This window comes from Mycteria americana, chromosome Z (genome assembly GCF_035582795.1).
Source record: "Mycteria americana isolate JAX WOST 10 ecotype Jacksonville Zoo and Gardens chromosome Z, USCA_MyAme_1.0, whole genome shotgun sequence".
NCBI lineage: Eukaryota > Metazoa > Chordata > Aves > Ciconiiformes > Ciconiidae > Mycteria > Mycteria americana.
The window spans coordinates 38,810,205-38,836,767 of record NC_134396.1 but is presented as its reverse complement, the minus strand read 5'-3'; the positions used below and the strand labels follow the sequence as shown (position 1 = coordinate 38,836,767).

The 26,563-nt window shown below is 36.1% G+C and overlaps 1 protein-coding gene across 5 annotated transcripts in view; it reads right to left on the bottom strand.

The window, feature by feature from the left end:
- The window catches only part of ERCC6L2 (ERCC excision repair 6 like 2), a 58,924-nt gene that overhangs the window by 23,685 nt on the left and 8,676 nt on the right, over positions 1-26,563 (bottom strand). For 3 of the 5 annotated variants that reach the window (XM_075526353.1, XM_075526355.1, XM_075526352.1), the window contains exons 4-13: positions 25,669-25,862; positions 23,503-23,664; positions 22,059-22,266; positions 20,491-20,631; positions 18,788-18,901; positions 17,137-17,256; positions 10,847-10,918; positions 9,504-9,649; positions 4,262-4,357; positions 2,753-2,852 (exon numbers count right to left, since the gene is read on the bottom strand). In XM_075526353.1, the coding sequence (XP_075382468.1) occupies positions 2,753-2,852; positions 4,262-4,357; positions 9,504-9,649; positions 10,847-10,918; positions 17,137-17,256; positions 18,788-18,901; positions 20,491-20,631; positions 22,059-22,266; positions 23,503-23,664; positions 25,669-25,862 (1,353 nt within the window). Of the gene's footprint in view, positions 1-2,752; positions 2,853-4,261; positions 4,358-9,503; positions 9,650-10,846; positions 10,921-17,136; positions 17,257-18,787; positions 18,902-20,490; positions 20,632-22,058; positions 22,267-23,502; positions 23,665-25,668; positions 25,863-26,563 lie in introns of those variants that run through there. The other 2 variants (XR_012778925.1, XM_075526354.1) reach the window with 2 other exon arrangements.

Below are 26,563 nucleotides of genomic sequence, written 5' to 3'. Positions count from 1 at the left end.
ATACATACATAATTGGTATATTTGACTGAGTGGAAGAATGTCAAAACCGTGGTTTTATGGATACCAGACCTGTAATATTTTTTGTAACTGTCTCTAAGCAGTTGTTAGTTCTTCACTTCTACTCACTTCTAGTTCAAGCACTGAACAGGCATTGTCCTAGAGAGTATGTCTCTTGAATTATGTAGGCCAGTAAGTATACAGTCAAATTCTAGCTTAACTTTAGCTAGGCACAGTTTACTCTTTCTTCAATTATGCGTGGTATTTACAAAAGTATACTTTAGGAAACATACATAACTTATTCAGGTTTCCATTATATTAGATTTCATGTTTATTTGTATCAGATTCTTCAATCACATATGGCTAAGTCAGACAACCAAACACTACTAACAAAAAAAATCCAGCAATTTTAAAATCAGATAGATCCCTCAGTAAGAATACACTACAAACATGATAAATCATTTTCACATAAATTCATTTCATGAAAAGGATGGATGACAGCATTTAGCTCTCTGAGAGCACATTTGTACAGTCCACCAAAGCCACATGTCTGCATGTACTCATGGTTTCAGAATTTTCAACAGTAAATAAAGGCATTTTCTTCACACCTTACTGAAAATTTCCTAACTGTGCTCAAGTGTCAATAGCAGAGAATGCAATCCAAGTGTAGACTAAAAAAAACCAAAAAAAACAAAACAAACAACCACAACCCAGATTTACAATTACTCTGTTTGTTGCTTCTTATTCGACTTGAAAAACACAAGTCAAGTTGAAAAAAAACCCAACAAAAAAACCAAACAAGAGCCTTTCAAGAAGTTTTATACATGCCTTTTGGAAATCCAAACAGACAATACCATCCAGGTCTTCTTTATCTACAAGATCACCAACTCCAAAGACATCTGTGAAGCATGACTTGCTCCTTCAGGATTTTAGTGAATATACTTGGTTGTAATCTGCTGTTGATCATTTTGTTAGCCTTTCAGAGACCTCTCCTACTTATACTTGCTGTTGAAATTAATCCTCAAAAGTACTTCGCACAAGCGAAACTTTGGAATGGGATGCTCTCTAAGCTTTTCCATGAAGTGGATATAAAGAATAAATCAAGTGGGGTTTTTTGCAATGAACAGTCATTTAAACCTCGCTAAAGTAACGCCCATAGAACAATACAATTCCTGCTCCTGATGTGTTTGAAAACTAAATTATTAGCTTTTATGTTTTTAGACTACTGTCACTCAAAAGTAGTTTTTGGACGTACTGAGTTTTATATTTAACTCGCCTCATTACTATATGATTTCAAGTGTTAATACAATGTCTTCTTCATTCTGAGCTTTCAATACAGAGTCTCTGAAAATTGCTCAATTACCTGTGAGCACATCAGCCCATCACTTACTACTTTTCATTTCTTCTTAACAAGTTTCTCTTTTTTTTATTTACATAATTTTGTCAAAATTAAACAGAACTCTAACTTTTTTTGGCTTCTACAAAACATTGAATTTAAGTGAAATAAAGTCACTGTTACACTTTTGAAAGTAACATTTTAAAGCAGGTCATGCACATTACTGAGAGCAGCTCAAGATTTGATCTGCCAGCTGTGGGGTTTCTGACTATCTGCTCTGTGAAATCAGATACCATGTCCAAATGCTTGATTTTAGAACCTTATTCTTATTTGTCACTTACTTAAATCTGTACGAGGATAATAACAATCTGTCTATTACTGCATTTCCCACTCATTCAGCCTCCAACCTCTATAAGCCAGCTACAAGAAGGTGCTCGTCACTGAAGACTCAATACCAATTTTTTCCTATTTATGGCCAAAAATTGAAAATATTAGGTTAATTCATCAAATTTCATACACGGTATCATTTGCCCACTGAGGTGACCTACTTTGCCTTTTCTATGCAATGCATTCTTCAGGACAACTGTATCTCACTGATTTTCTTCCTTTCTCCAAGTTTATAAGCCTATAATGTCAGTACCTTAACTTAAAGCCAACCATTTTATTTCTTAACTTGCAACTTTTGTTGAGAAAAACATGTTCATATTTCATCTAGTTTCTTATTATTATGAAGCCTGCTCTTTGTTGTTCATGTTTGAGTTTGCTGATTTTTTGTTTTAATTCTGATCTCATCAGGAAACAGTTGCTAGATTATGTGTTCCTCAAACCATGCACTTTGTTTTTCCCACTCTGAGGTTTTTAAACCTATCAATGCAAGCAGCAAAATTTAGAGAAAGCAGTTGTTTCAAGCTGAGTATTCTGGCAGACAACATCACTTCTTATCTTAATAATAGCAGCAACTACAAGCTGTTTCCCCCTTCTTTTATACGGAAGTTTTCAAACGCAGGAGAGTAGCAATGTTTTCTTGCTTTTCTTCTATAGCACCAGCAAGATTTTTGCTCTCTTTCTCCAGCTTTTCAAAAGAAAAAGCTGCCTGAATCAGACTGCTGCAGATACTAACTACAACTTTGCAGATGTACTTTACAAGTTGTTAAATAAAACAGTTCTCTTCTCTGTATAACCTGATCAATGTATATTGCATAACTAAACTGTCAAAAGTTACAGAAAAACTTGAATACCAGTATCATTCTGTTTTGTTCTTTGACAATTGCTAAATGATGTACCTCTGCTTAACAAGTTAAGGTAACAGCCTATATCATAAAATCAAAGTAAACTACAATTTTGCTACAGGCTAGCTTAGCTTTCAGTCATTGAAACAGCTAAAAAGAGCTCCCAATTTAAATAGTTTGTGAATTTTACCTGTTTATAAACTTGTCGCAAGTACATCATCTCCTCCACAGTTCCCAAGGATATCAATCTAAACACTTTAACATCTTTGTATTGGCCAATCCTATAAGCTCTGCAAAGACAATAGCATATTAAAAAACGTAAATTTTTATCAGTAAAAAAAATAAAAGAGAGATCTTAGGGGTAGTAAAATAAATAAATGTATTAAAATAAATAAATAAAAAATCATTCCAATAAAACAGGAGTACTCTAAATCATTTATGAGTTGGTTTGCGGGGTTTTTTTGGTTTTTGGTGTGAGTCCCACCCCCCCTTTCTGAATTTTCCTCAGTATTTCGTTCCCTTTCCCTTTACCCTTAGTTTTCCAAGTTTCTTCCCAGGCCTATCCAGTTGAAAAAGCTTTCTCCTCAATTTGTATCACAAAGCCATCTCTCTTGAAAACACATCTTCCACCATATTTTCTCAGAGGTTTTTTTTTCCCCCTCTCTGCCTCCATCTGCTCTTGCACAGGACATTTTCCTATTTGCATTATACAGGAGTTAGATCACGGATTACTTCGGGCAATCTGTTCTTTCTTAACTTTATAAAGCACTTTGCAAGTTACAACATAATAAAAACAGCTAACAAACAGGAGGCATTCTATCTAAATGGCAAATTCTGACTCTTCTAATAGATTACATTCTGGAAACTCAAGAGAGGCTGAACCAGTTTGTAGAAATGTGGTCTTACAAGGATTCTTTAAAGACAGCCCCTTTCAACAATACACACTTCTGATATACATATTTTTCTAGAACAGGTGCACATAAACATCTCTTGGAAGTCAGAAAGACCCTTAAAATGGAATTAAGTAAATCGATGGGACAACAGGAACAAGTTTATTTCTGCTCATGAAAAAATATAAATCTACTGAATTTTGAAGGCTTCCAATATTCATTACTTCAGCTATTCAAAAGTCTGTCCTGAATTCCTAGGGAAACATCCTATGATCAAAAAGCCTTGAAAGAAAAATCCAGATTCCTGGAAATCCTCCAATGGCATAATACCAGACACGGAAGTGAGTGCTGAAAAGACACTCATCTCCACAAGGGTGAAGCAGAAAAGAACATACATGTTTTTCTTTAAGTATTCTGGAATTCAAAACATCACTTGAACTAGGGTCAATTACAATGTAGTCTGCCCTGACAAACACAGGAAAAATGCCATCCAGCTATACACACACACACGCTTGCTCTAGAGATCACAAAAAGTTACAGTAACTATGGCTTTTTTTTTCTTTTTTAATGAGCCCACCACCACAGTGCCACAAAAATAAAATGGAAAATAAGTAGTAAAATTCAGGGTTAAAAACCAGGACATCAGAGCTAAAAAAGAATTTGGCTGGACATTTCTTACTTTCTTGTGGACAAGTCAGACTATGTAAAAAATTTCTTCCCTTACGAAAGTTTAGTTGGACAATTAGATTACAGGATCAAAGTAAAAGAAGAGTACAACATGGATCAAGTTCTGTATTTTGAGAGTGTACCTGTCAATAGCTTGAAGATCATTCGCTGGGTTCCATGTAGGATCAAACAGTATAACAACATTGGCACCAACAAAATTAAGACCCAGTCCACCAGCCCTAAAAACATAAAAATGAAAAAATAGAACCATTTGACAGTAAGAAAAACAGAACAATTTTTTTTCAGTGTATTAGGTCCATATTAGCATACCCTTTCCCAACATAAAAAAAGACCACCATAGAGATACTGAAAATAGTGGAGTACAGCTTTGTGTTACCATTGCGTTAATAAGCACCAAATACTTAAATAACCACTGCTGTAAAATGCAGTCATCTCACTCAAGTAGCAAGAAGATCACAAACCGTATGACTGGCTGAGTCATAACCAACTGCTATCACCTTACTCTAGTAAAAGTCCTGATTGCTACCTCATACCCACTGAGCCCTACACAGGCCAGCTCCCCCAATAGCTATACTGTAGTTCATAATCACTTTTATGCCAGTTAACATCGCAGAAGTAGAAAAACAATAGTTTAAATAAAAAGTCTGCATTAAATTTTATTTCCTCTAATCTCAGAACATGGTTTTGACAATAATGCTATGTAGCTTCCACTAAAATGGTCACAGTCTAGGGTAAGTCATACCTATAAGAATTAACAATTGTCACAAGTATATTTGTACAGTAAGTCAACTGTTAAAAATACAGTTGGCCACACAGCTGCATATCAGCAACATTCATACCTATCATTACAAGGAAAAAAAGCCACTGTAAGAAAATTGTCTGCTCTGGGGGTAAGGAGTCACAGGGGTACCAGTTACATCACCTTAAACATTCAACAGCTGTACTGTGCTTTCAGGTAAAGCCTGCAAGCCAGCAAAGAATTTGAGCAGGTGCTTAACCTGAGGTAGCTAACTAATGCCCTTGCTGAATCTAACAAAACTGCTCAGTTACTTGGAGCTTGGCATGTGCATAACTGGATGATTTGACAGGAACAAAAGTGAAGAAAATACCACTTATCATCCAGCTGCAAAACAAGAAAATACTGAAAATTATTTTCAACTGGCTCAACCAACATTCCTACAAAAAGAGACAAGTTCCTAAACAAGCATATGCCAAATACTATCATTAATTTAACTATTAAAACAATTCTTTGCATTGACATAGACAGCACTAATTTCAAGTGTGTTTCTTTCTGGATGAGATACCACAAAATTGAAAAAGTCAATCCCATTTAATTTACCAAGCACCTCGGTTTAATAGATTACTTTATATTCTGCTTGTTTAAAGCAGTGGGAAAGGTAAAGTTTCCAGGGATGTGAATAAATGGAGACAGAAACCAAAAGCTTATGGAGCCCCACCACCTTTTGGTCTTCATGGAATCCTTGTTAATGTAAATACAGTTGTGGCCTCTTCCTTCCAGGTGTGGTGTGGTGTTGGGTTAGTTAAATCTGGAAAGGCAGAGGATGTGGGAACCAGCCAATGTTAACGGAGGTTTCCAGAGGATGAGCGCTCTCAAAGTTTGAAATGCTGAATAAAAATCTTTGTATTTTTCAGAATACCTTACTGTGTTTTTGGAATTTTGGTGTATTTCTTTTTAGTGAGGACAGAATTCAGCCTCTCATCTTACCAAACGAACCCTGCAGTCAGACTGAAACATAAGTCAACATGTTTTTCCAAATGCTTTCTCATAAAAAAATTGCAGTATCTGGAACTGAAATATGAATTAAACCTCAGTGCAAAGCCTTAGTGTCAGTAAAACAGACTGACTATGAAAATTAACTAAACAGGATACTTAGCTTCATAAAGATTTTACCTTTCAATATTTCTAGGTATGCCACAAAAATTCAGATACTCCAAAAGAGAAAAAGAATGGCTCCTATATCCTTCACAGACAAAATGAACACAGTAGTTAGTTTGTGAATTGTAAAGAGTATCTTCCATTTTAGATATCATTTTAACCAGAGCTTAAACTCATTGTTGCAAGATGGTCCATGCAAATTACTGTAATACAGCTCAAACGAAGAGCCCTGTATGAAATGTCTCATAACAGTTGTTACAAAAAAACAGTTTACAAAAGATCATCTTTTTAAAAATGGCACACCGTGTTAAATAAATGGCTTGTTTTTATATCCTGTCACTGACAACTTAATACCACAATGTTCAGAAGTTACAAAACATATCGCATTAAAGTTTCCATGTAAGCCGTGAGTATGTAATTCTATTTACTGAGCTAAGTTTTTTATAGTTTGTCAGTTCTCTGTTCCAGTGAGGTCTTGTGGCTGAAAGTTCTTTGAATGTGATTAAATGTTAAAAATTTAAAATTACATTTTAATTAAAGTTAAACATAGTTTCTTTACAACATAGTTGTGAAGAATTCAAGTTAAATGAAGCCCTGACAACGTACAGAGTAATAGACAGCAGTCCAGTAATGGACAGTAATTGAGAACACTGCAGGTAGAATGAAAGTGCATACTGTAACCTTTCACGATAAAAACTGTCTACAAATTTCTGTAACCAGCATCTCTATCATCTAAGCACTTCTCTTTATGTAATAAAGAAAACTGAGAAGCAGAAACATATTTTAATTTATAATTATTCTGAAGGAATTATGTAGAGAAAGACTTACGTGGAAAATCCACAGAATAGTGATTTAGCTTTAAAGGTGGGAACACCTGCTGCTCTTATTTCTTCCAGAACACTGCAATGGAACAGGACTGTGCAGACTTCAGTACTGTACATACACAGTCCTCCTCCTTCAGGCTAACCAGCATCAATGGAGTTGCAAGTACTGACATTCTCCTATCAAGTTATAGCAACTCCAGCAATTATTTTAGTGTTTCTAAGCATGACCAAAAATCCCCTTTCTTTCTTCCAAATAATCATAAATTTTCCCAGCAACGTCAGCACAGGACTGAAGTATTCTGAAATAGACTTTACTTCATGAGCCTTAGAAGTTCCAGCAGATGTATATCTGTTTTTCCATAAAACTCAAGGCTGAAATCCATAATCTATAGCTACCGGTTTGATGGAATTTACAAGCTCTGAAGAAATCAATCATATTTTCTCCCAACACCCATAAAATATATTTGTCTATATAGCTATATTAGTCATAGCTATCCATAAAAGCATTATGGATAGCTATATGACTATGTTTGATACTAACATTAACTGCAAGACTTGAGGTTAAGCTAAATGGATAGACAGACCTTTTGGGTTTTTTTATTTTGTTTTGGTTGTTTTTTTTTTTTTTTTTTTTTTTTTTTTACACAATTTATTGTTTAAGGTCCTATTTCTCAAAAAACTCACCAACCAATTAAAGTCAGGATTTCCAAATGTCTACAGGCTATACATAGGCAATTCCAGGCAGAAATGGCATTTTGCCGGTATTAAAAAAAGAAATATAAGACAGGAACATTGTAAATTTAATAGTAAAGTCATCACCACTGTCTGCACTGTAACTCACTAATTTACAGATTGGAGCTTCCTGTTGAAAGTTGTATGTTAACTCTGCAAGTGAAATATAATGGCAGACTCAAGATCACTATGCAGGGAATTCATCCTTTGCAGAATGCATTTTTGCAGCCAAAAGACTGTGCAAGTATTTTCAGCAAAAATCAACATTTGGCTCTTCAAGCAATGGGACTTTCAGAACATGTACAAGTTGACTACACAGAACAGTCAGCCAAAAACTTTGCAAGAAAGTACGGACAGAAGAGTATGACCCAATTCTGTCAACTCACTATGTGTTGAGAACTAAAGAATATACTGTGAAGTCCTAATGCCTGAAATCCAAGTAAGAGGAAGGATGAATCTCTTGTACAGTAGGACTGGGATAAATCACTTCCTGATTTCCAAAGGATTACAAAATTAAAGCTGCTTCCATTACTCTATATCGAGTAAGCAAAAGATAACTTTTTGTTATCTGTGATAAACTACACAAAGAATTGCACCTTCTGTTTTTCTTAGTAAACACTGGTTATATTGACTGCAATTCCATCATTGATTGTTCCTTCCACTTACTCAGTAAGATGAGAAACACTAAGAACAACAGAGTCAAGACTTTCATCTCAAGCACCACCAGCAGGCATGGAAATCTCACCAATCTCTGTATTAACAAGCTCTAATAGCAGAATGGAGAAATCACATATCTGTTTACCTGACCTTCATTTTTATTTCTATGTAAATTAATGGAAGAGAACTGAAAAGGTTATAATTACGCAACAAAACTGGACTGATAGCAGCACAAACTAGAGAGTCTTTCCTAATGCTACAGATGCAGTAATTCCCTGCTGTCTTCAGGGACAAAGAATAGGGATTCATGAAGGTCTTAGGGAAGCTGATGGCCAGGTTCCACAGTTGACAGAGATCACAAACAAATGTGCGTGACCAACAAAACAAATCTCTTCACAACCCTGCCCACATGCACCAGGGAGTATCTGGAGACAGTTCTGACCTGCACTTGTAACAGTCTTTAAGATTACGTCTAACTTCTGATTAAACAGAGGTAGTGTGGATCCTCCTATCTAACTCCAACATGCAGACTTTCAGTAAAGAAGGAGCAAAGTGACCGTATAGGCAAGAACAGCCCATTTGCATGTTTCACCAAGTTTCACTGAGTTTTCCTCTGGGCAGGAAGATTAAAGTTTCTTTGTTCACTTTCTGCTCTTGCCTCTTAACAAACTTCATCCAAGATGAAACATGGAAGTAACCAGAATTGAAAGGGGAAAGAAGAAGAAGAAGGGGAAAGAAGAAAGGAAGGTCATCATATTTTCATTAATTTTAATTGAACATACTGCTTTATTTCAAAATAATTCACTATTGATCATAAATTGATAAGCAGATCTGATAGTCAAATACATTTTTAAAAGACAATTAAGGATTGTTTGAAGTATTTTAAATAGACATATACTAATTAACAAGGTTAATAAATTACAGTAACACTAAGAGAATTTTTCAGTTCAATACAGCATTTCATGTTTCCCCACTCCTACAGCAAGTGGAAATTTAAAACTAGGATTCAGAAGACCTGCTTGTTTCAGACCTTAGCAATCTTCATAAAGCAGAAGAGAGGGGAAGGGAAGAAGTCTTCAGATATTTTAAGCTTCAGTCCACAGCAGTGAGTCTATGTTTACTAACAGACAAGAGAACAATTCACTTTCTCAAAAAAGTAAACCCTCACAAGGTCATCAAGTAAAATGCAGAGTAACCTATTTACTGAACACAAGAAAGGCAGAGTGAAACAGACTACAAGTTAAATTTGCTTACATTGTAGATACAAGACATATGTTAATTTCTTGAATGCTGTTGAACTCTCTTACAATTCTGATCCTGTCTTCTGATTTTGTATTTCCATCAAGTCTTCGGTAATCTAGCCCAGATGCCATACAATATTGTTCCAGCACATCTAGCAACTGGATGGAAAAACAAACAAAAAAAAAGACTAAGTACTTACTATTATCTTTTTAATTAAAAATCATCACAGAGGTCATGTTTCTCAAATATATTTCCAATAGACCAAGCATTGAAAATAAGAGTAAATCTTCCCTGTTTTGATATCAACATCCTCGACATTCTTTAGCTGTGATTCTGCAGCACTCAAGGTGATTAATGTTGGTCTGCTGTGGTCTCACTCAATCCTGCAACCCTGGCTGCCTGTATCCCACTTCTAAGTGATGCTGAGTCAATTCAACCCAATAAGCAGGCAGGCAACTTAAAGAGTTTCCTACCATCTTAGCAAGTTACAATGACTTGAAGTATGGTAAATGAGCACCAGAGCCAGCACAGGGTAACAGGCTGGTATGCACAGCCAGAGTTCAAAGGGACAGAGTGAGAGAGACTGCAGTAACCAGCAATCAGTCTGGTCTTGAACACTGTGAAGCACAGCCTAAGACATGAGCATTTTACTACTACATCTAAATATTAAACTTGCAGTCTGTCTTAAAGCCACAAAATTATTAAATATCTAAGACTCTGAACTGCCATTCACACTATTATTTTTTAATACTTTTTAATGCTATCATTATGAATATTTAAGTAAAGAAAACCATACTACAGTTTGCACTATTTCAGGAAACACGTTATTCCCTAACAAGAAAATCAAGGAGCAAGTCCCTAAAAAGTAAAGTGCACATACACCTCTTGCTCCAGTTAAACACTGTTTTCAGTTCAAACCAACTGGTGTAGTAAGTCTCAAGGCTGAAGCTTCATCACTGGCGATGGTCAAAAGGCAGTAGAACAGAGGAAATATAACTACTTTCGGTGCTAACACAAAGGTTGTATGATACTTCAGTCGTATTTTGCCATGACACTGCTCTAACTCAAGACATAGACAGATGAACTCAGTATGAGCTATCCACACTTGAAGTAACAAAACAATTTAAAAAAACCTCTAAGGAAAGCAGCAGAGTGTTACGTTTGTTTTGCCATCACCATTTTTATCTTGAGACAACATAAGGTTTCAACATGCTTCTGGAATATAGCACACCGTTCTCATCATTATTTCCCATAGTACAGAGAGAAAGGAAATGTGGTTGACAGCTGTCACCTTAGTGCTTTAAACTTCAGAAGCTACTGCTGCAGTTAATTGATAAAAATCATATGGAGCTCACCTTTGTGGAAAAGGAGAAAAGAAGAACTTTATCCTTGTTTTTTCTGAAGTGATTTAAAAGCTGCTGAAGGACCTGTAAACAAACCACAGAACACAAATGAAGAGATTTTATCTACAGGTCATCTCACACACACTTACTTGTGTGTTCAGCCTTTAAACAGGCTACGCTGTAATTAATTGTTTGCGAAGCCAAACAGGCATAACAAAAACCACTACTATCATAATAAATGTGCCAAAGGTAATGGATATGCCGGACCTATGCATTTTTCAGTGATCTACATGGAAATCCTGCTATAAAAAGGCAACCATACAACTAACAAGTAAATTCAGAAGCTATTTGTGTCAGTGCATAGACTGCAACAAAATATTACTTATCTTGTGCTAGCTCAGCTTATGAATTTTTGCATTTAGCAAATGCATACAATTCCGCTGAAAACAGGAACGTCTGTTTAAGTTTTCGGTACTACATCTGAGTTCAGAACTTCTTGGAACTTGACTTCTTAAAATAATCAGCGAGATGTATGCCCCTCCCTGCTCCCACTCTCATCTGTTGCTCTGTTTACAGTAGGATCCAGCTTCCCAGACTCTGCACAGACCTCAAAATGCCAATAATCCGCCCACACACAATGTTGTTCTAGTGGGGAAGCAAATAATCCAGAGGCTTGTGTATAATAGTGATACTGTTATTTTCAAAAGAAGCATGTCCACATCTGGCAATGGCAGCTCCAGAGTACCACGCAGAAGCAATACACAAAGGGGAAAGAGGAATTTTCTGTACCATGTCTGTAACTTTCTCCCACTGGGCAATAAATATTTAAAAATTATATTTATTCAGTGATAAATACATAAACTGTTAATCGACACTGATTTCACTAAAAGCCTAACAAATCTTTGACAACGAAATAATGAGGAATGTTTATATTAAATTTACAATTCTGGATAATATCTAGAATATAAAATAGTAATTCTACATGACTTATAAGCCCTTTTGTATATATTAGCCAGCCAGTTACAAGTGAAAACAAGGTACAAGCAAAGTAATTTTCGACTGGTTTCATTGTACAACAACATATAAACCAGGATTTATTTTATTAGGAAAAAAATCCACATCAGGTAATTTAACAAGAGCTAAATGACTTACATTTGCATTTTATTTAGCCACATTAAGAAACAGAAGAAAAACCAGTGGCATGCTTTTAAAGTAGAAGGAATTTGGCTACTGTATTATTGTTGTTATTATTAAAGTATAGGTCAAATAATGAATTTCCTATAGGAGAACACACAAACAAATCCACCCAGTCTGTTTAAATAAAATGGATCAAGGTCACGCCCATTGGGATTTTAGGTATTCTGGAGTAAAGAACAGCTCTAATGAACAGGGAGAAGTAATGAATGGTTTTGCACCAAAGAAATAAATACTATGCTTGCACAGCAGAGTACTATCCTGAAAGTTGTTAGTCTGAAAAATAAATACTTGATCACACTCAAGCAAAAGTAACATGCTCTTTGTAAGAGTCCATATGGATTTAAATGTATATCTCGCCATTACTACATATTGCGAACTGTTTGACTGTTACAAAATTTTACCTCTTACCTCTCAGAATACCTTGTTTGTATATAGATGTCCAAGATAGCCTAGAGTGTTTTTAAGTCTTCATGCCTGCCTGGGTTAGGGTTATGTTTAATAGTGGAAGCTACTATTATTTGCAAGGTGCTCTGACAGACTTCCATTTTCCTACTGAAATAATGATAATATACCAGGCAAAATAAATATATCAATCCAATATAGTTATTCCTAAGACATTTATATTAAGAACAATATTCCAAAACTCAACAAATGGATATCTGTGGAAATATTATACATGTAGTTTAAAAAAAAAAGTTATTTCAAATGCCCAGACATTTAATAGCCCTCTTCACTTAGAAAGCATATAGAGTCTCTCTGAGCCAGAATTTTAACAAAACTGTAGAAATAATCAGACAAAGTAATAATGAGAATTACTGCAGGCTTTTAAAACTACCCTCATTTTTCTTACTTCTTTTCCAAGTAGTCCCTGATACTTCTGTGTGAACAATCTCCAATCTTTGTGTTTAAAAAGCAATGGAATCACTTGTCCTTACACTTTGCAGGTCCTCACTTTCTTACTTCATGATGGAAAAAGTGTGGCTTCCAAACAAGGCAGCACACTCCTTTGACTTCAATTCTCACATATTCAACTATTTCAAGTTAAAAATCTAGGCATGAAATTCACCTTGCAATAGAAAGTATAAGCAAAGTCTTCCAAAAACTGTATGTTTTGCAGTATGATTGAAAATGAAGGGATAATTCCACAAAAATAACTGAAGTTCAAACCATGTCACTGTGTTATTACCTGCCTCCCACCATAATGAGGAGATATTAGTCATAGGTATACCATCAATGCTTATACATGTACATTTGGATTATAGGGACTGCTTTTTCCAGGCTCTTGTTATAATCTTAAATTCAGATCAGCAAACATGGGGTGGTACTTTGTAAATGCTACCGCTTGCAAAACACGTAGAGATGACTGCAGCCACAGCGCAAGGTAGGACACAAACACCAGTATGACACTCTCACACTTCCATTCAAGCAATCCTAGTTTTACTGGTGGCAGTAGGTATATTCCACAGTATAAAAAGCTATGTTTCTCTACGCATTTTACCTCTGCTTGGTGAGAGAACAGACGTATTTTAGCAGATAGTTTAACCTTTTCAACCCCTCAGAAAAGTTACAACTGCTTAGCTAATGAACTTCGACAACTCCTAGCCTTCCCCTCGCCCTGAAAAAAATTAAGTAAATGCCACAAACTTCTCCTTTGTAAATATGCTCTTCTACAAAACAATAATCACCTGTGCCAAAATTTCTGGGTAGCCTGTACTAAATTTTAATTTAAAGGACTAAATAATACCTATTCAGTCTATACTACCAGATGAAAGTTACAAAAGTATTTAAATTAGTTTCTAGAATTTATTTATAGAACAGAAAATGTAAAGTATTACAGTGGGACAAGGCTATTAAAAACATTTTACTATCATTTGTATCATTTATTTCCAAATAAACGCATTAAAAATATACAAAGTGGTTTTCAAGCTCTAGTATCCAGTGACTCTCCTCTGATTACTTTCTGATGGTAAGAGGACCTTCTAAATGCACTACCTTCTGAATTACTTTGCTTTCACAGCATAAAACCCAAAATCATCCCAAATATCTTCTGTTTTAAAATTCAGAATAGAAAACAAAAGAGTTAGACAATCTTTTCTCACAAGACAAACCTCGAATGTAATTAGCAGCAGAAAAAAAAAAATGCCACCACAATACCAGACACGTATAAACCAATTTTTGGCATCATAATTATTCTTAAGTCAAATTTAATGGACTCAAAAACCACCTTATTTTTCAATGATGGCTACTTGGCTCATTATATAAAACTCCTCTTTCTGGGCACAGAGGTATCACCATACAGTTCAGAATATTCTGTTTATATTAAGATACATTTCATGAACTGACAAAAAAATTCAAGTTCCCCTTAAAAGAGAAAGCAGACCAATTTCCCTCAAAGCAAGCAATTATTTCAATAATTCTTAGATAAATTCTATCCAGTTTGCAATGGACTGAAATAGACACTATAGATTTCTAAAGTGTCATATATACAAGACCAGAGGTCATCAAGAGTGGAAAAATATTCTGTAAGTCTACAGGGCTGTCATAAATGCAGCACTTCAAAATGCTTCTATTCTATCACTTATAAAGTAAAAAACAAACCAAGCAAGCAGAACCCCTCATTATAATACCAGATCATAGTTTCTTACGTTGGAGGAAAGAAAGGTCCATATTGCTTTGTACCTTTGCCTACTACTACCACAGTGTAGTGTCTGATCTGACTTTTTTAAAAGGTCAGAGTAATAAAATGTTCTGTGAAAGAATTACAGCAATTTTTTTTATTTCCTTTCTTATTTGTCTCAGAAATTCATATTGCACTTAACTCCCATCTACCAAACATACTGAAGAAATGTTTTTCAATATAAATATTACTTCAAAAACACAAGGTTGGCTTTTAAAATCCAGTTTCCCATGATATACACTGCAATTTTTTTAAAAAATGGAAATTCTCCATACCAAGGCTCTTCTCAAGAATATGTGCTTATTTAGGATTGGGGGTTTGTTTTTTGGAGGAGTTGTGGGGTTTTTTGGTCTTGTTTTGGGGGTTTTTTTTGCAATTACCTACAATCAATATAAAAAATAGCTTGAAATACAGGAATATTGATCAGTACAGACTGATAACAAGCTAAAAGATCAAAAATTAAAAAAAAAGCACAATCAGGAAAGTCTCTCAGGAAACAGAATGAAGATGAGTATTAGATGATTCGCTAACAATAAAAAAAGACCACAACAGGAGTAATCACCATGCTAGTAGCTCATTATTTTTAATCACGTACTTCTCATCTCGTTCTACTTGGGGGTTGGACTAGATGACCTTTAAAGGACCTTTTCAACTCAAACTATTCTATGATTCTACTTATGTTTGGGCAATTTATCCAGAAATGTAAATTTGCCTGGCACTTATCTACTGGTAGCTCAGAGATTCGTTTTTCTAACAATGTAGATCTCTCAATGTCAAAGTAAACATTCAACCTGCCTGACATCTCATCAATATCAAGCCATCAGCACAAGCTCAGTATACTTAAAAATATCACAGCCTCTGCTCTCTTGCCACCTCGGTTATGCTCTTACTCCAGCACTGCAATATAGCAGAACCTTCTTCCTCACGAAGGCTACCAGCCAAGGTTACACCCAACCCACACAGCCACAGCCAGCTGCACCCCTGAGAAGATGCCACAGTCTATGCTGTCCCAGAAGCAACTCAGACTTACGGACATGGTTTGGAACAGCTTCCTCCCAACAGGCAGCTCTGTAAGATGCCGACTTTAAAGGCACATAATGTTGGAACCTCTGCCTTAACTCAGGCATTTCTGCTTGCCTGTGTTGTTCACTAGTGTGTCAAAAAACACATAATGAAAATGTCATAAGGCAGTGCTGGAGTGACGTATGCAATAGCCCCAAGAGAAATTTCTAGAGAAAGCAAAATTAGTTTTAACCAATGAAAGAGCAGCTTCATAAGCACCACTGAACATCACGGTGTTCGTTTTTACAGGTATGTATTAAGTATATGCTGGCAGGTAATTTAACAATAAAGTTGACTTCATGAGATAATGAAGTGTATATGACAAATGTAACATACAGGCCTCTCACATGTATGTAATAACAGAAAAGAAAGATGTTGCTTGCGTAATAACGAATCAATAAAGTGATAACAGCCATTACTGTTAGAAAAAACGTGGCCCAGCCACTGCCTCCCCCCTAGTCCCAACCAGCAACTGTGAATATACAGGTTTATAGAGAGAGCAAAAATATAGTGTACTCCACTCTGCTTAGCTTCTCACCCTCCAGTTACTCTCAGCTCAGGAACACTCCTAAATCTAATATGGTTTTCTTTTCAATTAGCTACATTAGACATCTTTTTCAGTTAGTCCAGTTTCTGTGTCTTAAGTGTAAACCAGTTTCTGAGGTAAGGAGTTTTACAGGTTTACACTTAATACGTTTATTTTGTTCATCTTTAGCCGGGCTCCCATTAGCTTCATTTGATGTCCAAAGGGTTAGAAAAGACAGTAAGCACTCAGTACATCTTCACCAGTTCCATGCTACTCATGATTGTCCCTCTCACATTCATTCTAAAACATTTCTCCCAGGCTGGAGAGTCCCAGCCCACTTGTCGCTTCTGTCCCACAGCACTGATGACCTTTGTGGCCCTCCTCTAAACCTTTTCAACGTCTAACACATGCTTTTTGAGAGGAGGGACTGGAACTACCCACAATATTGAAGGTGCGTACAAATCATTAAGTCCATAAGGATTTTGTTTTGCTCTCTTCCTTCCCCAAACATTTCTGACTGCCACTGAATTAATGGTTTCATGGAACTATCTGTCATAATATTATGACCCCAAACCCCTTGACTGCAAGGTTCATTTCCGTGACCATCACTAAATATGTGAAGCTACCATCTTAGGATATCTTAGCATCACAGATCACACTTATCCAGTCTTTGCCCAGAAACACCCCGATCCAAGACAGGAGATCTCTGCTGTGGTACCACCACCATAAACAGAATGATTAAAAACCCCACAACTATTAGGTGTACCTTTTCTTATATCCATATACTACAGCTGCAGATCTATTACTAATACTTATTTTTCCTCTAAAGAACAGGTTTACCTTCATTTTTCCACTGTACTTTGGATCTGAAATTGTTTCAAAGGCTGCATCTTTGCTTAACTGCACAAAATCTGGAAAACTGGAAAATACCTGGCTGCACACCCGTTTGATATGTGCTTCCTGGAAGAAAAGCAGAAAGTTTGAATAGGCATTAAAAATTAGAGCTACATTGGGATACCAGCAAGACATACAAGGAGTTGAACAGGTTGAAACAAGTAATCTACCGAAGTAACTCAAGCAGAAAGAGTTACATGTTTTCATTCAGTTCACTATAGAAGTGCTGGATAAAACATCTCCTGTGTGTTTTGGTTTGCTTCATTTAAATAAGAAAGAGAATCCTAATCTGAAACCGTGGATTCCAGTTACTAGAGTAAGAGATGCCCAAAATTTCTTCTCCTGGGCAGAGACTGCAATAGGACTGGCCAGAATTGTCAGCCTCAAGAACTCTGTTGGCTTGAGGTTTGCATTACCCAACGGATCTGTACCAGCATTTCTCTTGACCATTTATCTTGATGATAAACCAATACAGGAATTACATATTGTTCCACCAATGTGACAAAAAACAATATGGGAAATGCATTTCAATTGTTCAAAAGCCTCATTAAAGCTCCACTGCTAGAAGTTGGGTAGCTCTGAACTTGAATGTGACCACATACCTTAAGTCTGCTTTTCCAGATGAGCAGAAAAGATCTCATCTCTCACCTAAGAATAACCCATGTGATGGACTTTAATGCTAAAGGTAAGAAATACTACAAAATACCATGTTCTTCAGTAGATTTTGGAGACGTTAATAATTATGTATGCCATAAAAGATGGTAAGTGTCAATATACTCATATATTCTTATTTCAGTGACTAAACTCTCAAATGTTACTACAACAAAACCACATGCACAATATAAAAAAAAAAAAAAACCCAACACTGAAAACATTTGGGTATTTACTGCATACAAGGCCCTGGACACTAACAGTAACATTTCCTAAAAAGCAAAACAGCTTTAATGCAACAAAATTGCCAAAATTAACTAGGATTTTCTCATTTCTATTCCCCTGGGGCTTCTGAGAGGAAGTAGTAACATCCCTAAATCCCTTTGCTCACTTTTGGATCCTAAGGATCCCATACAAGCAGTTTTTAAAATCCTGCCATTTATGGGTCTTGTAGGTTACTTGCCACAGTAACAAGATAAACTGATACTATTCTCTCATTGAGCATTTTCTACTGTAACATGTTTCTCATTATTTAAAGAAGCTCAGCTCCAAATATAAAATACTAGAGGAAAAAAAACCAAACACATTCTAATTGCTTATTATTTACTTATTTGCAGAAAGACATTCCTCTTACTAGGCACTTGTCATAAATGGAACAGAAATGGCATTATGAGAAATCACTAAAAATTACTCTTCCCCCTAAAGCTCTCCAATGTGTCCATAACCCTTATTTTCAGATATGCATCAACTAAATGAACATACTGTTGTGTAACATCTCTATCTATTAAATAAGGGCTACATTCTGAATTACTGAATGGAAAAGAAATTTTGCAAAATATCTTAATTTCAGTTAGTTAAGGCTTAAAAAGGAGGCCAGCAGCAATTTTCATTCAAGAGTTTTCATCCCATTTTCCACAAGTATTTTTTAGATACTTCTGAAACTAACCTGCTGCTTGCTAGTGTTGTCCGTCTGCAGCAGTGCAGCATGATTTGCAACCTTCTGTAGGATTGTCAGGTAACTGAAGCGTAGTGACTTAATTGTTTCACCATGAGCATTTACCTAAAAAAAGAAAAAAGTTTATGCAAACAAATATTCCTGAAAATAAGAAATAATCTAGTATAAGTGCTATTCGTACAAGGTTTAATGCATTAGAGATTTTAGGTAGTATCATAATTGATTCCAAAGAGATGCATACTGTATTCTAACAAAAATGCAGCAAGGCTTTTTTTCCTCAGCTTTGTGATCCTATTGATAAAAAACATCTTCTCAAAAAGAGAAAAAACCCCACAGCTATGTTCATAGTTTGCTAAACATTTCAGATAGCGTGATATCTACAGAAATTACTAAAATGACCAAAAATTCCTTGGTAAGCAAAAAGACAGTAACTTTACGATCAATTTAAATGTAAATCAAACCAGAGCTGTTTGAATGACTTCTTACCCTACAACTGCTAACTCTATTTTTCCCTATAGCAGAAATGTATAAAGTTATATAAACATCTCAGGTAACATAATTCAAACAACTTCAAACATTCTACAGTGCAGCAACAGCATCAGCTATTTTTCTGGTTATGGTTGGCTGATTCAACCAATGATCATTTTCCTTTCCCTTCTCAAGTTACTAAATTTCACGGTTAACCGTGGAATAAGACAGTCCATAAGAGTACTTAAGTATCTGCAGGCCTGCCTAATGCCCTTTGTGAATTAAGTTCAACAGCATTTTACTTTTTTCTACAAAACATCATGAGAAATAGCAGCCTGCAAAGAACTAACGCTAGTATCCATGGAATATTAAACAGGCTGATAGAAGGATTGTTTTTAAAGAAAGATGCAGAAGACTCAATAAGCTACATCATTTGGGGAAAAAAAACCCAACCAAACAAAACCCAACAAAAAAACCCAAAACACAAACACTATACAAGAATCAAAACAGGCCAGAAAGAAAACAGGGAGAAACAAATATGAGACATGCTTCTAAATGTTAGAAAGACATGCTTAATCTGAGCCTACTGAGTGATATGGACAAAATAAATATAAAGCTAGACTAACTGAGTGCTAGTGAAGTCCAGAGACAATAGAAGAAATCTACAGAGCTGTTACTCATGAACAAAGTTCTGCTTGTGCTCTATGGTTACTGTCAGGAGTTCTCCCTTCAATGAAGCAAAGCAAAGCGCATGTTTAGTGGCACACAGACACAATTCAACTGCAGTTATAACACAAGCAAAGCCCAGACAACCTGCCAGGATGGGTCCAGGATGCCTCTGATTTGCAGCTTCTGCACTGACTGCCTGACGCATATGGGAGCAGCATGTCTGACACATACTGAGCATCCCAATACAACATACTTGCCAACATCAACTGTTTCACAGGTGCACTTATTAATACCACAAATCCAGAATTTACTGCATAAATAACAACCACCTGTTCAGGGTATGCAAAGCAGCTTTGCTGTAATCCCAAAGTGCCTAACTCCATCATGCTCAGGATGGAACCACCCATGTTTCCAGTCAGGATTTCCCAAACAGATGGCCTACAACCACACAGCCATTTCAATTAGATCTTCATTGGCAGAGAGTCTCTCGAGAAAACCTATCAACTGCTCAAACCAGAAAGACTATGTTCTAAAATCCAAACAGTGCAAGTTCTTACTTTGTAACAACAGTTCTTCCTTTTACGGCCGCTCTTGCAGCTACAGGGCTCTCCTGCTCGTAATACTAAGCTTACATCCTCTGTGTCTAGCACAGCCTGGTACACCGCTTTCTGGAATTCTGTCAGGGAACAGTATACCATCTGCCAAAGAAAGAGAAGACCCAAAACACAATTATGTGCAGCATACAATGAAAAGCAAAGAGCACTGCAACAAAAAACATAAAACATTGAAAATAAAGTAGAAAACAACAATATATTTGCTCAAATAGCTACATGAAATTATCTTACCACCAGATGAAGAAATCTGGATCTTGACAACAAAATAGTATGAAATTGTAGCCAAAATGTATGTATAGTTTATTCCCTTGCAAAATTCTACAAAGAGTATCAATATCAAGCCACAACTTGCTGTTAGGTTTCTATAAACCTTTCAGTTTAGCTTTTGTGGAGGGATAGGAGAAGGAGGGAAAAGTGAGATAAATAAATGCATAATTGTAATTAAGGATTTCCCTCTGCTTTGCCAGTTGCTTAATTTACCCTTTCTTTCCTTTTTTTAGGCACTAGCTGTTGTAAGGCACTACCATAGGCAGGACAAACAGAATAAGCAATGAGAAGGCAAGGATCTACACAGTGCTATGGGCAAAACTCTTATCCCTCCTTCTTAGAGACCATGGGTGGCATCTCCATGACATCTTTAGTCTTAAGCAGCAGGAGACATAAATCCCAAGATCATTCCTTAACCTAGGCCACCCACACAGCAGCAGCACCATGCTGAGCTGTAATAATACAGCAGTAACTTGGACATATACTCACATTACAAGAGAATGAAAAGAATAAAACCTGCTAGATTTAGAAAAGCAACTGACTGACGTTTGTGTTAATCTTTCCTTCAGAAGACAGTTTAGATGACATTATTATACACTAAGGGTGAAGAATAAATACCAAATTTTGAAAACAAAACCAGCTGCAAACTAATGTGTTTGTCTACTTAGACGGAAAGCACAAATATATCTAATAAGAATTTATCAGAACTCTTAGCTACAGTCATAAGTATCATCACTTTATATAATGTTTACGATACCATTAGGTGAACAGGATTACAGACCTATCAACAATCAGCTTTAGGTTTGGGGGTTTTCTTTTATTTAGTGATCAAAAATGAGGGAGTTAAAAATGAAAAGCATACTGTTCTACGTACAAAGTGTCAAGCTGCAAATTCAGAAGTCCTACACAGAATTTCAAGAGATTTACATACATTGCATTGGGTTTGCACAGATAAATACAAAAGTGCACATAAAATAGAATGTGTAAATCACTAGTCAGAAGTCTAGCTGAGCATTTTCATGCTTGATTAACTCCATTTCAACACGCAATCATAGTAATTATGTGAACAAAGCACACTACTGCATGTGCATTTTTTCCAAGGCTCTGGATTCTTCTTAAATTAGTAAGTCCAAAAGAAAGCCATAAAGCACTAAAGGCATGATGAAAGAGAAAAAGTACAACAAAAACAAATAAGAAGAGATATATTCATTAGCATTGTATTTGAAATGTGCAGGCACTCTTACTCTGTCTTCCTTTTTTGGCAACTGATCATTGATAAGAGCTTTGGTTCGTCTCAGAAACCAGCCAGACATTTTTCTTGCTAGCTTCACCATGGCCTTACGACCTGTTGCTAGCTCTCTTTTAGTTGCAGTGTGCCTCTGGCCATGCTCCACTGGATCAGAAAATTTCTTCTTGAAATGTAGTCTGCTACCCAAAAGTCCTGGTACAGCCCTATTAAAAAACAAAAGGGGGGGTGGGGTGTGAAGGAATAACAGCATTTTCTTTACTCCAAGGCAGTCTATCCTTTTCCATTGATTAAAAGCATACCATAAATTGTTTCTGGCTAACAGCAAGAGATCTTAAATTAACAATCACTAGAGAAATTAGTAAAAATTGTGTATATAAATAGAAACATATACTACTTCCAGACATGTCATTTTTCATTTACTTGCTGTGATCCTCAAATGTTAAGAGAGTCACCTTAGGAAAGGGTTGCCATCTACAGAAAAACTAAAGCTCAGCAGAGCAACACAAGTCACAAGCATATAGAACCTCTAAACTACAAGGCTGCTACTGTTCAGGAGCCTAAATTTGAAGCTAAGCAGTCATGTTTTCAATTTTTACCGTTTTTATTAAAATCAGGTTATGCAGATATTGCAATTTACTAAATAAAATCTTAAGAAACTCAATAGGAAAAAGAATTTGGTAATCATTGGTAGCACTACATATTGGAACAATCTATTAATATCAGCATAGGATGCAACACTAAGCTTACTGTTAAAGTATTTCTTCCTGATATTCCAATTCAGTCTGTATTGCCTTAAATGTAGGGCTTGTTTGCTCTGTTCCTCCTCTAAAGCATCCCCAGTAAGTCTTCTATGTTTAGATTTATATCTAGGGTTATTTCCACTTCTCCCTCTCCATTAAAAGTTTTCCTGGACAAGACTGTTGCTTTCCAAATATGTGCACTTGCGCATTTTGAAAAACAGCAAAAATATTATTACTTTCAATGTCCAAGTAAGTCAGAATGACCTGCATATACTGAACAGAGCAAAGGCACAAGATTGTTCAAAACTGTATAATGGTTCTCAATCTACTGTGTGGAAGAGAGACAAAGAAGAAAATAGTGTCCTTAAAAAGAGACAGGTAAACACGGGGGGGGGAAGAAAATAATTTTAACTGCTTCCCAGATTCCCCAAAGAGGCCAGATAAGAAGAGCTCCAAATTTATTAAATAATTGCAAAATACATACTGCAGATGTATCTACCAGGAGCTTACCTCCAATACATCTATTGGAAAAAACATACTTCCCTTCTCACAAAACACTGGGGTTTTTTGGGCAAGGGCTGTAGTTCGTTGTTGTTTTTTTAACACAGATGGGTCCAAATCATCCAGCCCTATCCCAGTTCCACTGCATGGTTAACATATAGAGGTGTTTAAATAATTTAAAAAAAAAATTTTATTTACCAGTCCATAACACACCAAAGTTCTTTCATATTGTTTTGAAGAATGGTTCCAGTAAGACCTATGCGGACACTGCATTTTAATGACTTCATGGTTTGAGTTATTTGAGCCTTTGGATTCTTGATTCTATGTGCTTCATCCACGATCACAGCAGACCATTCTACACTGCAGATCAACAGGAAATATTGTATTAACTGAAACTACTTATCCCGTCATCCCCCATACACATACAAGGTGAAGTCAGCCACCAATCTTAGGAGCAATCAATCCAGCACATCTCACCAGCACTAATTCCACTCATAAGTAAGATTTAGAAAAATGAAATAAATCTCTGAAGGTAAACTATTGAAACATGCTTAACACAGGTGTGCTTCATTTTTCCAACAAAACCTATCCAGTGTAACTAGAAGTAGACTGAAAGCATTTCAATCTGCATGGTTTCCTACATGAAAGCATCACTCAGCATCTTTAATATCTATATGATACCAATATGGCAGAGGAGTTTTAATATTTTCTGATTTTGTGACTAGGAGGAACTTATCTAGAAGTAGGGAACAAAAGAGATTTTGCAGCAAGTTCAAGCATAAAACTTGGAGGTACAATGACCTGTATACTGTGATACTAATTTAAGTAATCAAGTCACTAGGAAGAGATTTATTAACTTTATGAGATTGCTTTATATATATGAATGAATATTTCAGAACAAAATCATATCCACTTGGATGATACTTCAAGCAGCGACAAACTGAAACAGACATGTTTAGAAGGAAACCTCTCTCCTGAGCAGGCTGCATTTAGTTCACTAATCTGAAGGCTGATCTTGTGGCATTTTGGATGCCTGCTAAATACGTTCATTCATATCTGAGTTCCCTACATTCCTAAAATCTGCTAAAAATTGGGAGTTTCTGAAAGGAGCCTAACAGATGATCATATGCTAGCTCCATCAACTTAATCTCTCATTATGCTGATTTACATGCATAACCGAGTCTACATATTCTTATTAGTGATAACTAATTACTTAAGACCAGTTTTTGAGGCCTATCTATCATTCCAGCTAAGCAAGACACATAGCTTCTTCCAGTGTCAAGACCATAGGCCCATCCAGTTACACGCTCTGCAGAAACAGCCTGGTAAATCTGTATGCTGAAGTAATGTATTTGCAAGCAGTCAGTCACACATCAGGTCTGCTCTGCACATGCACCTATTTCATGACCACTGCCTATTCAATGACCAAGCCTGAAGAGTTCCTCAGAAAAACAACAGCAAGAATTAGGGTCCTGGTAACACAACTCCTTTAGCCTTCTCCTATCTGCACTTTTTCAGACCTGAGCACAGACAAGAGCTGAAGATGTGATTGCTGTGGTGATGGCTGTCTAGAATATTAGGAAAACTCACTGGGGCCCAGACCTTTCCCAACACCTAAAACAACAAGATCTGCAGAGCCACTGACAACACCAGCTGGGTTGGCTGCTGCTACTAGCTATTCATGCAACTTGTACCCTACTTTCAAGATGATGTAACGAAAGAGGACCACTAGGATCAGAAAGGCTAAGTACTCCTGAACATAGCCAAAGGAAAGGCAACACTCCTAGTTTGAAAATGCTGACAGCTATGGTGCAAATAAAGCAGGATTTCTAATACAATCTGCCATCAGAAAGACCTTGATTCTGGTAAGTCTATCAGGTATTTAAAACTACACAGACACACGTATACATATCTTATATCTCAAAGTTTTTAGGACTCAGAAATTTCACCAAGCCGGTGAAAAGTGCAAATAACGAAAATACTCTTTGAACAGTTGCTAAAAATTCCAGATTTTTTTTCTCCTTACACTCTACTGAAAGATAGAAATATCTTCTGCATATCTTTTACCTACCACAGGTTTTCAGGCAGCCAAATCCTGCATCTTTTAGAGAACACTTCATGAATGGGTTAACAGCAGAAACTAGCTTTATGAAAACTATTCAAACTTCTCCCAGGCATCGCACTACAAACATAGTATAGGGTAAACTCTCCAAAGAGATTTGAATTAACTTCTCCTCTTCAACAGAATGAGTCATTGGATTTCACAGTAAATACATTACACAGAAAGAATAAGTACTTGCAAAGAACAATGTGAATTTAGACAGTTAAAATTCTGTGTGTAGAAAAATACATTAAAATCATTACCTGTTAAATTCATCCAAATACAGGCGAAGTATCTCATATGTTGTAAGGGCAACTTCACACTTCCCTTGCTTGATGCGACTCAAGTCATCATCCTTTTTACTGCCATGTAAGACAGAGACCTTAAAGTACCCCCATGTGTCTAACTCATCCTTCCAGTTGTACAGCACTGAAAGAGGGGCCACTATGAGGAAAGTCTGAAAACAAATAACTGTTACAGTATTACTGGAAAAACTACAACATAGCACTTTCTCAATAAGGAAAGTCAAAATATTGAGATTTATTTTACTGCTTTATAGTTTGAATTGTTTAATTCTGTCACTTCAAAGCATAGTATAGAAAATAGCTGAAGAGTCCATATAAATTCAAAAGTAATCAGTTTACTCAGATTATGTAAACAGTAGAGAAGAAAAATACTGTAATACTACAAAAGATACCAAAGTAGTGCTACTTACTCAAATTATACTCTTAACAACTGCAATAAGACATAAGATACTATCACTTTGCTTTGTTATAGCATCTGTATCCATGTACCATAAAATGTTTTACAGATGGAGAAAACAAAAGGATGAAGAGGGTAAGCAGCTTCCTTCAATCCACAAGTCTAGTCAATATATGACTTCAAAACAGAAAGACCTGAAAAGGGTTTAAAAATTTAAGATGGCTCATACAACTCATTTAATATCATAGAATAATAAAATCAATGAGGTGGGAAGGGTTCTCAGGAAGTTTCTAGTCCAACTTTCTGGTCAAAGCAGGGGCAACACTGAATTCAGATATTTAGAGCTTCCCCTACTCAGGTATTCAAAACCCCCAAGGATGGTGTGGTCCACAACATCTGTGTGACCTGTTCCAATACTTAATTGTCTTCAAAGTGAAATTCTTCTTCTTTTATTCC